Source organism: Scyliorhinus canicula, chromosome 21 (genome assembly GCF_902713615.1).
Source record: "Scyliorhinus canicula chromosome 21, sScyCan1.1, whole genome shotgun sequence".
In the NCBI taxonomy this organism is placed as follows: domain Eukaryota; kingdom Metazoa; phylum Chordata; class Chondrichthyes; order Carcharhiniformes; family Scyliorhinidae; genus Scyliorhinus; species Scyliorhinus canicula.
The window spans coordinates 61,170,454-61,186,281 of record NC_052166.1 but is presented as its reverse complement, the minus strand read 5'-3'; the positions used below and the strand labels follow the sequence as shown (position 1 = coordinate 61,186,281).

General features: G+C 48.0%; 1 protein-coding gene across 3 annotated transcripts in view; it reads right to left on the bottom strand.

Annotated features, from left to right (window-relative positions):
* Nucleotides 1–7,629: 7,629 nt before the first annotated feature.
* Nucleotides 7,630–15,828, bottom strand: part of st6galnac6 (ST6 (alpha-N-acetyl-neuraminyl-2,3-beta-galactosyl-1,3)-N-acetylgalactosaminide alpha-2,6-sialyltransferase 6) — a 50,439-nt gene continuing 42,240 nt past the window's right edge. For 2 of the 3 annotated variants that reach the window (XM_038781588.1, XM_038781589.1), the window contains 2 exons: nucleotides 12,061–12,168; nucleotides 7,630–10,309 (listed from right to left, as the gene is read on the bottom strand). In XM_038781588.1, coding sequence (XP_038637516.1) covers nucleotides 10,123–10,309; nucleotides 12,061–12,168 — 295 coding nt within the window. In that variant the 3' untranslated portion in view covers nucleotides 7,630–10,122. The remainder of the gene's footprint in view (nucleotides 10,310–12,060; nucleotides 12,169–15,828) is intronic. The other variant, XM_038781590.1, reaches the window with a different exon arrangement.

The following is a 15,828-nucleotide window of genomic DNA, read 5'->3' as shown; positions in this document are numbered from 1 at the left end:
ACTTGTGCCGCATCCGCAGTCCCTTGGGGCTCGCTCACAGAAGCAAAAAGGGTGACTGAGAATTCTTGTTCAAGATGAGGGCTGTAAGAGTCGACCAGGCCCTCGTCGGCTCCGGTCGAATCGTAGGCCAGCGTGACGTGGAACAACCGCTCAGGCATCAAATGAAGTGCCCGCCATTGCGGATGCACATGAGTGATTAACTGGCGTGGTATGCTGGGCGAATGGACAGTGATCCCGTTATCCCCACATTCAAGATGTATTCCAAAGGCACAGAGAAGGTCTCGGGCCAGTAGATTACAATCTAGTTCGGTTGTAACAATAAATCGGTGCTGGAGGGTGTAGCCGTGGAAGGAAACGGGCACAGGGAAAGAAATGGGGTAACTAGCTACCTGTCCCTGGAAACCAGATAGTTGTTGGGTTTCTGATGAGAGGGGAAGGTTGAGGTGAGACTGTACGGAAGACATGGTAGCCCCCGTGTCTATGAGAAACGGATAGGAGTGACCATAAATGGTTAAAGAGAGAACAGGCTCAGAGTCAGGGGAGGTTAAACGAGAAGGCAACATCGACAATCAGTATTGTTGGAAGGGGTTATTTTGAGTGAACGGAGTAGTGACTGGAGCAGCCACTGCGGGCGCTCCTCTGCCCCGTCCTCCACCTCCACGACCCCCTCTGCCGCGAGTAGGGTTTGAGTAACAGTTACCAGCGTAATGTCCTGGCTGACCACAACTATAACAGAGCCTTGCATGTCGTGGTGGTTGTGTGGGGGTAAGTGCTGCTTGGGGCGGCATCGGTGGACAATAGGGTGGTGGGGGATGGGAGGGGTGTTGGTAGGGTGTGGCATAAGAATATGGTGGGGGCGGTGCATAGGCCGACGCTGCTCCCGGAGGGGCATACGGAGGGCCATAGAGCGGTGCTTGGGGCCCGTTTGGATGGGAGGTGTATCCTTCACCTTGTGGGGTCACCCAACCAGGGGCGCAGAATTGGGGTTCCGTCTGGTGGCCTGTGTTATCAGGCGCCCGAGAGGGTATTGGTACCTCCTGGACGTCTTTTCTAAGGACATTCTCAGTCTTAATTTTAGGGGTTGCTTTAGACGGACCCTCAGGTGAGCCGTTTTTCCAGTAGTACCTCACAGCTCGTGCCATTTGGGTGGGACTATTATCGGACCAATCCATATTGTTAGTCTTGATCGCATCCGATAAGGAGGTGGGCAAGCAGCTCAAGAGCATGGCACAATACTGTGGGCTGTTATTGCCAGCACGGTAGTTAGTGTCTCCGGCCTGGTTACGGTAGGACTCATTAAAATGCTCTAAAAAGGTGTCGGCTTCCTCATCCTTGCGGGGTTTGGTCTCAAGTATTTTGGTAATATCCACAGGCTTTTGAAGGGTAGTGTTTAATGCAGCAAAAATTGCATCTTGGCGTTGCCGGTCCGCCTGGTGGAGCACATTAAGGGACGCTAAAGACACAGGGAGGGTAATAGTAGGATTCTGCTGTTGTGAGACATTGCAGAAGCGAACATGTTCTTCTGGGCGCAAGACCTGCTGGACCAAGGCCCATAAGTCCCGCGCTTCGGCCTCATATACACGAATTGTACATTGGAGTTGGTCAACAAAGGCAGCAGGGGACTCTTTTCGATTTGGTATTCCAGCTAGCATGGACATAATCTCATTGGGTTTCCACGGGACATAAATATTCATGGTACGTTCAGCATTAGGGTTGCCCACGGGAGCAACAGGGTCATAGGTAGGATTTGGCACCTGGCGCATTGGCATCTGTCGTGGTGGGGGTAAGGGATGGTCGAGGGCTGGTGGAAGAGGAGGAGGGAAATCCTCGTCCTCATCCAGATTTTGGAAAAGACTGTCTAATTGCTCTCCCACTTGTTCCTTTAACTGGACCAATTGCATGAATGGTCCCCCTCCTCCCCTTGTTCTCGACCTTGTACTCATGGCCGGGGGTTTATATGCTGGTTGGGACGGCGGTGGTGCATAAGGTGGTGGATTCTGACTTGGGAGGGGTATAATAAATTGGATCGGTGCATTAGGGAGGGGTGGTAGAGGCGGTGGCTGTGGTGGCTTCCGACGTCCCCCGCAATTGAACAGATGTTCCTCATCCCCATCCTCCCAACCTTGCTTCGCATTGCTGACCGGCGCCGGGGTAGGAGTAACATTCTTTTGTTCTTTACATTCCTTTCTTAAGACCTCTACTGTTTTAACAACTCCCCCTTCGGTGAGGCCAATGCCCAATTTCGAGGCATTAGCCTGCCAGCTAGCCAGTGTAGATGCATCTTTCAATGACTGACAGTATTCCCTCCATAAAGCAATTAATTTATTTGCGGTGGAACCGCGATTGTTTTTCCAGATCACCTGTTGGGTCTCTAGGACAGGACCCAAGTCTTTAGGTCCCCCCAGAGGCCATTTATCCTTGCCTAGGTTTTTATGGAGGGCCCCCGACAATTGTCGGAGTTGCTTTGAGTGTTTGGGGTATTGTTCACAGAGAGTCTGGAGCGCACTGCCCGGGTCATCACAAGTATCTACGGTATTACCCATGGTGGAATTCTAATTCCACTCTCGTTTCCTAGTAGTCTAGAGAACACTGCCCGAGAATTACCTAATAGTCTGGAGCACACAGCCCGGAATCGTCTCCTAGCAGTCCCGAGAACCCCGCCTGTAAATTCTAGAGAACACAGCCCGAGAATTATGGCGGCAGTCCCAGACCGCCCCTAGTGACGATAACTGCAGGGGTCACTTACCCTCCTTAAAACGGGTTCGCTGGACTGACCTGGATCTCGCAGAGGCTTCTCGACAAACCAACGGCAAGGCTGAGCAACGATCAAACTAGTAGTAGGCGAATACCAAGGTGGAAAAGAAAATTTTACTCACGTTGGGGTCCAAATTCGTCCTCTACTTTGAACGAGCTCAGTCGATTACGCCGGTTGGGTAGCGCAGACACCTCTGGAGATCCCACCGCTGCCACCAAATGTGAATTGCGCTTTCACATAGCCGTCCGTCAGTCCAGGAGTAAAACACTCGAACACGTCAGTAACGAATATTCGTTTATTCACGGCCGGGACAAATCTCTAAGTAGTCGGGGAACCACCTTCGAGAAGTGCCCAAGTCCCAAAGTATGGACTGTCTCTTTATACAATCACAGCTTAGAGGTGGTCCCCTTAAATTCCTAGATACACCAATGATTTGGCAAGGATCCAGAACATGTACTTATATGGAATTATTATCCTGAGGTAGGGTGGTGACTATGACATAACTGTTGCTGCTAACGGTTTTCTTATCCTATCTGTCCATCAGGTCCAACTTCCTTATCTCCTTCCCTCGCGTGCTCCTGAGTCAGCTCTTTCACATTCCAATGTCCCTTGTCTCAGTTGACAAGGTTTTACACACTCATCTTTGCTGTCTCTGCATTAACAGATACAAAGTTCTGTTCTCATTTCATTCCCTTAACCCTTTAACATCCTTTTACTTGAGGGTCACAGATATATTTCAGAACCTTAATATTACATACAGACAGCAAGGTTATAACAAGACGATAAATGAAATCCACTTCCACAATTCCGCTGGGAAACCCACGGGAATCCCAGTGGCTGGGGAATTCCGGCCAATATTTCACATTTACAAAAGTTGCACAGGACTTCATTTCAATTCTGGCCTTGGGTCACTGTCTGTGTGAAGCTTGTACTGCCCGTGTGTGCGTGGGTTTGCTCCGGGTGCTCCGGTTTCCTCCCACAGTCCAAAGATGTGCGGGGTAGTTGGACTGGGCATGCTAAATTGCCCTTAGTGTCCAGGGGTGTGAAGGTTAGGTTATGGGGTTGCAGTGGGACATGGATTGATGCAGACCTGATTGGCCGAATGGCCTCCTTCTGCAATGTAGAGATTCAATGACTTAGTATTGCTGGAAACAAGAGACAGGGTGGACCGCAGATGCAAGCCCACCTCCTGAGCAGCATCTGGGAGTTGGTGACCGAGGCAGTCAGTGCTGCCAACCTCACCAGGAGTAAATAGCTGGCGGTCCTGAGGCATGATGTGGGGGGGGGAGGGGGGTCACTGGTGAGGCCTCAGCCCTGAGGGGCAAGGAAGCGGTTAAGGCTCCAAAGGCCACGGTGCAGGTGTCCTCTACAGTGGGGCAGCGATTCTGAGGGGTGTCACCAATTCGTACCCGCGAGACATCCGCCTAAGAGGGGGGGGGAGCATTATGGGGAGGAGGGTGGTGCATGAAATGTCCAAGCAGTAAATGATATTTAAATCCGTGCAAGTGATGGTTTTCAATGGACCTGCGGAGCGCGCGAACTTCGATAACGTGGCCAGCGAGGGACTGGAGCACGGCCATGGAATCAGCGGCAGGTGCGACTCTATTTTTTTCCATTTCGCACGATTCTCCGCTCGATCACTGACATCATGAAGAGAGAATTCAGCCCTTCCCTGATGTGTTATCCCTCCCGTGTAAGGAATTCCCTACCAGTGTGGCATCATCTCGATGGGATTTACTCGATGGGGACCAACGGGGACCGGGCCAACGGTCCCGCCGGGGGAGCACACGCGAGTAAAGCCCCTGCCGACAGAGGGGTGGTGGGGGGTGCCGAGGGGAAAGAGAGGGTCATGCCCGGCCACTACCTTGGTTATGCCCCCGGCTTACGAGGTGTCGCTCTGTGCATCACAGTGCTACAACTGCAGGATCAGCCATCACTTGATGCAGAACAAGTGCAGTAATAACGTGTTGCCTTTAGCGCAGTAAAAAGTGTCCCAACCAAGGCCCTTTCTGGGAGCAGCGTCAAAAAAAAATATCTGGCAAAGCTACTTGTTAGAAATGACGACCAAACACGTGGTCAGAAAATACAGGTTTTAAGGAGCATGATAAATAAGAGAGAAGCAGAGATGTTTAGGGAGGAAATCCCTGGACAACTGACGACACTGTCACTAACGGTGACTCAGAGAAAATCATAACATTAAAGATATTTATTTCTTTTTACATCATTATCATTTACACATTTAGGTATTAAAACATTGATTAGAGGGTCATTATTGTACACAATTGATACTTTTAAGTCTGTCACTTGACCAAGTTTAGTGTTAGAATGAAGAAATTGATTCATCAAGACAGATTCTTTAAAGTACATGTGACACCGCCTTACAACCAATCACGGTCCAGCTAATCCAGTTGGCATGGTGAACATTAAATGTTAATATAAAAATATAGATCATACACTGCCTTTATCCAAAAGGGAAACTCTGGCAAATTTGCAGGTTAAGCTTTGAAAAGCCAAGTTTAAAATACTGTGCAAGGAGTCTGTTTCTCTGTCTCAAAGTTGTCCCCTTCTTGCCCAATGCAAGCTGATTTCCCCTCTTGTGCATCATGTCAGGGCTAGTAGCAACGGTCAGTAAACCTCGACCAAACCCGACCCGCACTTGAAGGCAGGGAAGTGGAGGGAAAGGCCACACACCCAGAGCTGATTTTGTCCTTACCCAAGGTCACAGATTCCTAACCACACAGAAGGTGTCCATACGGACTCTCTATCGAGCAATCTAGTCGTATCGCACCCCCCCCCCCCCCCCCCCACCTCATTCTCTCTCCGTAGCCCCTGTAAGTTTATTTCCCTCAAGTGCCCATCCAAAGTCCTTTGGAATCACTCATCGAGTCCACCTACCATGTTCACAGACAGAAAGTTCCTGGTATAGAACCGAAAAATTCCTACAGTTCTTTCTTTTTTTAAAAAGGAAGCATTTCGGCCCATCCACGTCTGCATCAACCCTCTAGAAAATCACCCTAACTCGGCCCATACCCCACCCTATCCTTGGAACATAACCTGCATATCCCTGGACACAAAGGGGCAATTTATCATGGCCAATCCACCTAACCTGCGCATCTTTGGACTGTGGGGGGTGGAGGGATGGGGGCGAAACCAGAGCACCCAGAGGAAATCCACGCAGACACGAGGGAAAGTGCAAACTCCACAAAGACATTGTTACCCAAGGCCAGAATCAAACCCAGGTCCCTGGTTCAGTGTGACAGCAGTGCTAACCACTGTGTATAAAGTCCTTCCTCTCATCCCTCGCCCAAAGCCTTAAATCAGTGTCCTTTAATCCATGCGCCATCAGATAATGGGAGTTACTTTACACTGTCTAACTTGTCTGAACCTGTCATAATCTTGTACACACTTCTATTAAATCTCCCCTCAATCCCCTCTGCTTTAAGGAGCGCAAGCACAGTTTCTCCTGCCTAACCTTGGCGCTAACATCCCTCGTCCCTGGAACCCATCTGGTAAAACATCCTCCGTGCCCTCTCAAAGACCCTCACATCTTTCCTAAATCAGCTCACGTGCTTTAATGGCCTGGTTTATCTATTACAGTTCTTCAAGCACAAAGTCCATTTCTCCGCCGTTTTCCTAAATCTGCTTCGGTGTGAGTTTTGGGATGGGCAGGTTTCAGCAGGTGCTAGTGGAGAACAGTAAAAAGAGTGGGAGCAGTGGGCGACTGTGCTTTGGACCTCCCAATTCAGGAGCTCGGAGGCTGAATAAATCGTCTGTACTGACTCTCCCACTCAAGATCAGCGAGCCAGCCCCGCCTGGAAAGAGGTGGAATTTGAGACTTCCTTGCACAGCACCACACATCAGTCGACAATTCTTCTTCTACAAAAGACATCCTTTGATCATTCAGTCATGAGGAGTCCATTCACAGAATACCTTTGAAGAGGGTTTTTGGTAATAATCGGTCTTTGAAATACGGAGTTGCCAAATTTCTCCTAAAGTATCCAAGAGCATCCTTCTTGTTTGAGGATAAGCCACTGAGCTTAGAATTGTGCAGGTTCAAAACGTGGGGAAGGGGCGGCTCATAACCCCTTCCTATTCTCCTGCTCAGTCATATAAATCTTATTCCTCAGCCTCTCCTCATGTCTAATTTGTAAAAAATAGTTTCTTTAGACAAATTCATGAACTTGGAATTTCACAATTAAAAAGATGTTTACCAATGTTCCGTTCAATCAGCAACTTGATAAAACGTAACGGCATCAAGGGCTGGTTTCGCACAGTGGGCTAAACAGCTGGCTTGTCATGCAGAACAAGGCCAGCGGCACGGGATCAATTCCCGTACCAGCCTCCCCGAACAGGCGCCGGAAAGTGGCGACTAGGGGCTTTTCACATTAACTTCATTGAAACCTACTAGTGGCAACAAGCGATTATTATTATTAATACCCTTGCCCATTTAAAAAAATCTGGAAATTTAGACTGCAAAATAGTCATCGTGTAAAAATAGTACAACCTTTTCTCCCATCCTGGCGTGTTACCAAGGTTGCATTCCTCACTCTGGAACCAGAATCATTTGCAGTTTTGTTCCTTAGACACACCAAACTCTTTTGTTCATTTAATGATCTGGGTTGCAGACAAAGCTGTGGCACATCTTTTCTCTGCTGCCTGGCCATCGTCCTTCAGCCAGTGAAGTCCAGAATGCCCCTGGCTTGATTTTGCTTTGTTTTTCACATTTAAAAGACAGTTCCTGCACTGCAGCCTGCCCAGGAACGGGTTACATACAGGAAGTCACTGCAAACTTGGTATAGGAAAAAAATTCTAGTTCGGCTTCCGAAAAACAGGCAAATGTTTTTCTCAAAAAACAATCAATTGTTGGAAAAAAGTTTTTTTTTTTCTAAACAAAGGCTGAGCTGTGGGCTCTTTGAGGCAAGGATTCCCAGCTCAATTGTCTTCCTTCATCCATCCAACACCTCCAATTCTCTCTTCCGCCCTTCCAAGCTTTTAGCGCCTGCTATCCAAGTTCTTGCCCGTCGATAATCACGTACGACGCACGTTAATTGGAGAAGATGGATTCTCAAAATGAATGACCTGGAGCTGTAGAACGGGTAATGTTGGTCTGATACCCAGAAATGTTGCGGAGCACCGGGGTAGCCCAGGTAGAAGAGGAAGTCTAGAATTGAAAGGGGTGCTGTGGGTTTCTGTGGGAGCAGATCTAAACCTACTCCGTGTTCAGCATCAAGCCAGATTTCAGAATCTCAAGCCAAATGGGGTTTGAGCATCATAGTGAATACAGCACCACAGTTAATGGTGGGTTGGAGCCCATGGTTCACAGTGGATACGAGTCCACAGCAGAAAACTTACCACCGTCAATCAATCAATCAATCAATCACTGACAGAGCCAGAATGATTCAGTGCACAGGAGGTCACCAGTATGCGTTTCAGGGTGTGGAGTTACGGTCCCTTTTTCGGACAGAGTACAATCAATTCGCTAGGCATCCAGTCCATATTACACTTGACCTGGGAGTACTCAAATGGTCAGGATTGTCTACAAATCAGAACCAAATTACAACCAATAATAGAAGGAAATAAAACATTCAACATATTCAATGAAGGCACAAAATGCTTGCATCAATTCGTAACACCGATGTGCAAAAAACAGGAACAAAACTTAGCCAGGCTAATTGGTAGGGTTGCCAACCCTCCAGGATTGACCTGGAGTCTCGAGGAATTGAAGATCTCTCTTGACCCGATATGAAAATACTGAAAACAGGGATAAAAGGCTGTTTTGGCTGAGGGTCGAGCATAGTGCCATTGGGTAATGAGTGTTTTTGCTTTGCAGTTGGGGTAGGAAGGCTATATGTCATAAGCATGGTTGCGTTAACCAACCAATGGCTGGAACATGAGGGCTGTCATGAGATGAATTCTCCCTCCCCCCCTGCCCTCCCCCACCCAGGAACACATTTAATCACAGTTGGCAACCCTACTAATTGGGCTTTGGGTGGATCTTCCAGCCTGAAGCTGGACAAGGGGGAAGATGGGACTCAGGTCAAGTTCTGACCTTTGCACAAACTTAATCGAAGGCCCCAATATTACAAAAAAATTACAAACTCAGTCTGGAAATCATGTAGTAGAGAAAAGGGTTGAAATTTTGAGACAGTCAAGGCTCAATGCGGCCGACTTTGTGTTTGAAATATTTGCGGTCCGTCTAATCGAAAATCCGATGAGATGGATTCACCGCCACAACCAGGTCTCCAATTGATCAATTTTCAGCAACCAACTTATCGAACTACAGGCAGGAACAATTATGGTCACAGCAGCCAAGGCTTTGAAAATACTGGCTTGGCAAGATAGGTAGTTCCCATTACAATAATAAGACTGAGCTAGAACACATTACTCAAAAAAGGCCCCCAGAAAAAAAGCCCAAATGAATTCCAGACACAATGTAACGTCAAAGTGGCAGTTTGCACAGTGTGTATCTGGTCAGTTGAAATGAGTTTCCTCACTTTTCTAACCTGTTTACACTTAGGGCATCGGTGCCCCTCCTGACTTCCCATATAAATGTTAGTGTAAGCTCAGGTCAACGACAAAACAGGTTAAAACTGTGGATCATGTCCATTGCTTTGTGACAGTCTTGCATCTCTTGGGTGTCACTGAATTCTGGAGGTCTTAGCACCAACTCAAAATCAATCCCCCACCCCCGACTGCTCCGGAATTCAGCCGCAGAACTAATGGTGAGAAAAACACAAAGTTGGCCCAAGTCCTTTCAAAGTTATCAGACAACACGGTGCCTCTTCTCCAGGAGGTTGGTTCTTGAAGGAGTCTGCAAGACCGGTGAAGAACAGACCCATTACTCATGAATGGACATCCATTGGCTGACGCGAAGGTAAAGAAAATGATTTATCAAAAAAACCTTGTTTTGAGGTCAAACGTGTTCGGGGCATGTTAATGCTGAGAGGCCATCGGCAGACTTAAAACGGGAACTGTGTGTTGCGTTGGTGTGAATTGAACCACAGTCTGTCCCAAATGAACAGTTGAACCTTAATGCAGGCAGGCTGACTGGTCCAATTTCCCTAATAAACCAAATGGTTTCAGTTTAAGGGCAAAGTGGTTCTCTAAATCTGGCTCGCAGTGTATTTTACAGCAGTCAGTATCTAACACGATGAATATAACATCTGTAGCCTGCTCTCATGTCCACCCCTTCGCCCTGACTCAATGTTTGAATGCCCCATGACCCCTGCATTTCCCCACCCATCGTCAGTAGAGTTCTGTTCTTTTGCAGCCTTGCACTGACGCAGAATGTTTTTGTTTCCAAGCCAAGAAAGTAGGTTAGATAATCATAAAGGCGGTGCACGCTGTAGCGAGTTATCACGGGCGGGTCACCAACTGGGGTGCAAGAAGGAAATGTTGTAGAGCTTCGCCCATTCAGCAAACACATCTTTCTCGGTGATGAAACGATGGTGATTCCCCTTCTTGGCTCGCTCGTTCCCCACAAAGGTCTTGCACTCATCGGGGCCTTTTGGCTCATAATAATGGTAAGGCACGTGCTTGGGCGGAGCTACCCTGCTTGCAAAAAAAACAAAAAGTTTGTTTTTCCAATGAGAACACACAAAAAAAATGAGATAATTTAAAGTTGTTTCGCCCTCTACCCCACCGCGTGTTTGTGCAAAAGTTGCAAGCACCGATATCGCTTTCGTACTCCTCCCCACTTCTCTAATTTCGAGATCCCATTCTGTAGGCCTGAACACCTTCTTCCAAGTCGCCATGCTTGGGTCCGATGGGGGTGTGTTGGTTCATGACCGCATAGTGGGAGGTTTTGTACCCAAAAATCCCCCACCCCCGGCCCAACCGTACCTCCCTACCACCTACCACTCAGCCACCCTACCATCCCTGCCAACCAACACAGCGAGCACCCTGCCATCCTAGCCACCCTACCCACATTATCAACCTTCCCACCCTTATTCACTAAAACACTGGAAAACTATTTAAGCGTCCCAACTTTTTCCACTGTGTTTGTGAATGAAGACTTGCCAAATTACAGTAGCTCATGCTGTAGAAAGGGTGTGTTGCCTTGGTTACTTTTGACAATCCTGTATGGCGAAGAAGGACTCCGCATTTCTGGAGAACCCTGGATTGGAGGTCCACGAGAGGAATGTGGAGCTCCGGGGTGTGTGAGATTCGGTTCTATGTTTCAGACGGCGGGATGTTCCCGCCCCACCACCCAAAGAGCCGGGTTGTCGGCTTCCCCGCGACCATTTCATGTTCGTCAGGGCTCAGGGCGAGGACTTCCACCCACACCAGGGGAGGAAGCCCCACCTTAGAGAGCTGCCAGCCAATCGGATGGCTGGGACCTCGGTCTTCCCTGCAGTGGGTGGTGGCCACTGCTGGGATTTACAAGCCATCTCCAAACAAGAGGATAATGGAGGCCGGGCTGAAGATCTGTCCGGGATTATCGGCGGGGCCTGGATGGCAAGCCTCAGCGAAGGGAGTGAAGAACAGGCTGGACGTACTCCCGCTCCTACTTCTTGTGGTATTATCATAACTGTAAGAACTGCAAGGGTTAATGAAATGTCTAAAGTAGCCACTAGAGGGAGCCAAAGCTACAAGTATATAAGGTATTGGTGCTAAGCCTTGGGGGAGAGAGTAGTGCAGGAGTTAGCGAGAGACAAACAGAAGTATAGGTAGTGTGAGTAAGAGCAGATCATAATTTAGAAAATTATATAGACTAGATTACATAGAATTTACAGTGCAGAAGGAGGCCATTCGGCCCATCGAGTCTGCACCGGCTCCTGGAAAGAGCACCCTACCCAAGGTTAACAACTCCACCCTATCCCCATAACCCAGTAACCCCACCCAACACTAAGGGCAATTTGGAACACTAAGGGCAATTTATCACGGCCAATCCACCTAACCGGCACATCTTTGGACTGTGGGAGGAAACCGGAGCACCCGGAGGAAACCCACGCACACACGGGGAGGATGTGCAGACTCCACACAGACAGTGACCCAAGCCGGAATCGAACCTGGGACCCTGGAGCTGTGAAGCGATTGTGCTAACCACAATGCTACCGTGCTGCCCCTAGTTGTAGTTGAGTGTAGTTTATATGTTAATACTCAACTGTGTATTAGTTAGGAGTACGTGTCGAATCCAAATTAGTAGTGTTAATAAATTTACAGCTTTGTTCAAGTTCAAGCTATTTTGTGGTCTTTGTGAACACTACGCCAACCACCCTGAATTAAGCAACACAAAGAATATCACACTTCTTATGTTATTATTCCCATCAGCCACTGCTCTCGCTGCGAAGAAAAGCACTTACCTGCAGTGATTGGGAGGGGCCATTCCATACACCTGGACGTGGTCGCACAGTTCAATGGCTATCACCATCGTGAACCAGCCCGTGCTCAGCCAGGAATGGGATTTCTTTCTTCATAGCCAAAGGGGGAGGAGAAGAAAATCCTGTTAATAATAACATCCAGGAAAGAGAATTTACCTCATAGACACAAACCATTCAGCCCAAGGGCCGATGCCAGCGTCTGTGGCCCACACAAGGGCTTTTTAAAAAAATGTATTCGGTCATGGGAGGTAGGCGTCACTGCCTCGTTTATCCATCCCCAATTGTGCTCGGGGAGGTGAGCTGCCTTCTTGAATCGCTGCAGTCCATGTGGTGTAGTTACACCCACAGTGCTGTTAGGAAGGCAGTTCCTGGATTTTGACCCAGCGACAGTGAGGGAACGGCCGATATATTTCCAAGTCAGGGTGGTACCAGCCCCTGAGGGGAATTTGTAAGGGTGCTCTTAGTCATGCAAAAGTCATTAGACAAGCAAGCAGAGCTCTGGGGACACTGGTTCAACCCCCACCACATCAGCTGGTGGAATTTAAATTCAATGAATACTTTTGTGAATATCAAGCCAATCTCAGGAATGGTGACCATGGCGACTGTCGTCAATTGTGTCAAACACCATCTGGTTTTCAGGGAAGGAAATCTGCTGTCCTTTACAAATGTGAGGTAATGCATTTTGCAAGGTCTAATACAGGTAGGGAATATACAGTGAATGGTAGAACCCTCAAGAGTATTGACAGTCAGAGAGATTTAGGTGCACAGGTCCACAGGTCACTGAAAGGGGCAACACAGGTGGAGAAGGTAGTCAAGAAGGCATACAGCATGCTTGCCTTCATTGGCCGGGGCACTGATTATACAAATTGGCAAGTCATACTGCAGCTGTATAGAACCTTAGTTAGGCCACACTTGGAGTATCATGTTCAATTCTGGTCCCCATACTAACAGAAGGATGTGAAGGCTTTAGAGAGGGTGCAGAAGAGATTTACTAGGATGTTGTCTGTTATGGAGGGCATTAGCTACAAGGATAGGTTGAATAAACTTGGTTTGTTCTCATTGGAACGACAGAGGTTGAAGGGGCGACCTGATAGAGGTCTACAAAATTATGAGGGGCATAGACAGAGTGGATAGTCAGAGGCTTTTTTTCCAGGGTAGAGGGGTCAATTAATAGGGGGCATAGGTTTAAGGTGCGAGGGGCAAGGTTTAGAGGAGATGTACGAGGCAAGTTATTAATTTTTTTTTTTTTTACACAGAGGGTAGTGGGTGCCTGGAACTCGCTGCCTGAGGAGGTGGTGGAAGCAGGGACGATAGTGATGTTTAAGGGGCATCTTGACAAATACATGAATAGGATGGGAATAGAGGGATACGGACTCTGGCAGTGTAGAAGATTTTAGTTTAGATGGGCAGCATGGTCGGCGCGGGCTTGGAGGGCCAAAGGGCCTGTTCCTGTGCTGTACTTTGCTTTGTTCTTTGTTCTAACCCAGTCTGGTCTATATATGACTCCAGATCCACTGCAATGCTGTTGACTCTTATCTGCCTCAATGAAATGGCTGAGAAAGCCACTCAGTTCAGTGTTAATTATGGATGGGCAAACTGCTGGCCTTGAAAGTGGCACCCGTATCACATGAAAGAATAAAGAAGAAAATGGTCATGTTCCCATGCGCCTGCTGCCCTTGTCCTTCTAGGTGGTAGAGGTCACAGGTTTGGAAGATGCTGCTGAAGGTGTCTTGGTGAGTTGCTGCAATGCATTTTATAGATGGTACACACGGCTGCCACTGGGCATCGGTGGTGGAAGCAGTGGATGTTTACTGTGGAGCAATCAAGCGGAGCTGCTTTGTCCTGGATGGTGTCGAGCTTCTCGAGTGTTGTTGGAGCTGCACTCATCCAGACAAGTGGAGGGTATTCCATCAAACTTCTGACTTATGCCTAGGGGCTTTGCACAGTAACTTCATTGAAGCCTACTTGTGACAATAAGCAATTATTATTATTATTATTATTATTGTTGTTGTTATTGTAGATGGCCAGGCTTTGAAGATTCAGGATTCCCAGCCTCTGGCCTGCGCTTGAAGACAGAGTATTTATATGACTGGTCCAGTTAAGCTCAGACCAATAACTCCCAGGATATTGATGTTAAATAAATGTATGGAATGCCATGATAGTTTACTGCCAATAATCACCCCAAAGCACAGCTATTAAAGAACTAAACATCTTCCAAAAGGAAGCTCAAAGTCCGATACATGGCTTAAATCTCACCTCCGCCTCCAGCCATATAGGATTTAATTTAAGAGATCGTACCTAGTCGTCCGTAAGACATTTGACAAAGTTCAACACAAAAGGCTGTACGTTAAGCTCAAAAGCTATAGGGATTCCGGGTACATCTGGGGTTCGAACAAGAAAATAACTGATGAAAGGATAACCATGGCCACTTGTTAACAGAGTTACGTTGGGTAAAAGGAGCCCTAAGTGGAGAGCCCCGGGGATCAGTACCGAGACAGCTACTCTTTCCAGTTTGGCTGCGCATCGTGATGCCAGTATTCCCAACCAGAATGGAGATGACGGGGGGGGGGGGGTTTGGATTCCCGTCAACCAAAGTTGTAAATAGCTGGTGTTGATTTTCATCAGAGCAGGCTTTCCAGGGCTGACTGGCCTACTCTTGCTCCTTGTCCGAATGTTCGCCACCTCCAGTTCATTGACTGAGGCACTAGTGTCAATGTTCATGGCACTCCAACTTCGGTCAACGATTTGGATTCAGATACTCGACGCAAAAAGACAAAATCTGCAGATGACAGAAAACTAGGGAGACGCTGTGCTGCTGAAGGGAGCGCCTCAGAAATGATAAAAATGAATTGGACCAAACATGCGAGGGGGCTGAGGAAAGGGAGCTAAAGTCTCAAATGGACAAGTGTAAAATGAGGCACCCGTGAAGAAAAATGTCAACGTGTACACTGCGAATGGTGTTGAAATATCCAAGACCAAGAAAGGCTTGCATTTTTATAGCCCCTTCATGACCCCGGGATGTGCCAGAGCACTTTACAGCCAATGAAATGCCTTTGAAGTGCAGTCACTGTTGTAATGTGGGACACACGGCAGCTTGCACGTGCACAGCAAGCTCCCACAAACAGCAATGTGGCACTGGCCAGGTAACCTGTAACTGTTGAATGAGGGATAAACATTGACTGGCTCTTCTTCAAAGCTAGAGCCATGGGGTCTTTTACACCCACCTAAAGGGGCAGATGGAGCCGCTGTTAAACTTCTCATCGAAGGATGACTCCTCCGAAAGCGCTGCCTTCCCCTCAGCGCTGCATTGGAGTGCCAACCTGGACGTTTAAGCTCAAGTCTCTGGGACCTGCAGCCATCTGGGATGGCCAATTACAAAGGAAACATGGAGACTTGCAAAGACTCAAGGGAAATATGGCCAACACAGGATTCAGGCAAACCCAGAGCCTAAATGTATATTTGCTGACAGAGAACCAGACAGTATCGAAACCCCTAGCCGATTTGCATTCTAATGGCCCATTTCCCCAGGACAAAGGATTGGTACTCGGGTATCAGATACAATTCCAGACACATCGGCAACACTCCCTTCACCCAGGAAGCCCAAACAGCCAATGTCAATGACCGCTCAGGACACGCCCAGCCATCAAGGCACCCACACATTTATTGGCTCAAATCGAAGGCAGTAATCGAAGCGTGCTGAACAGCCACTTCTGGCACTGCAGCAAGGATGAATAGAAAGCATTTGGAGTG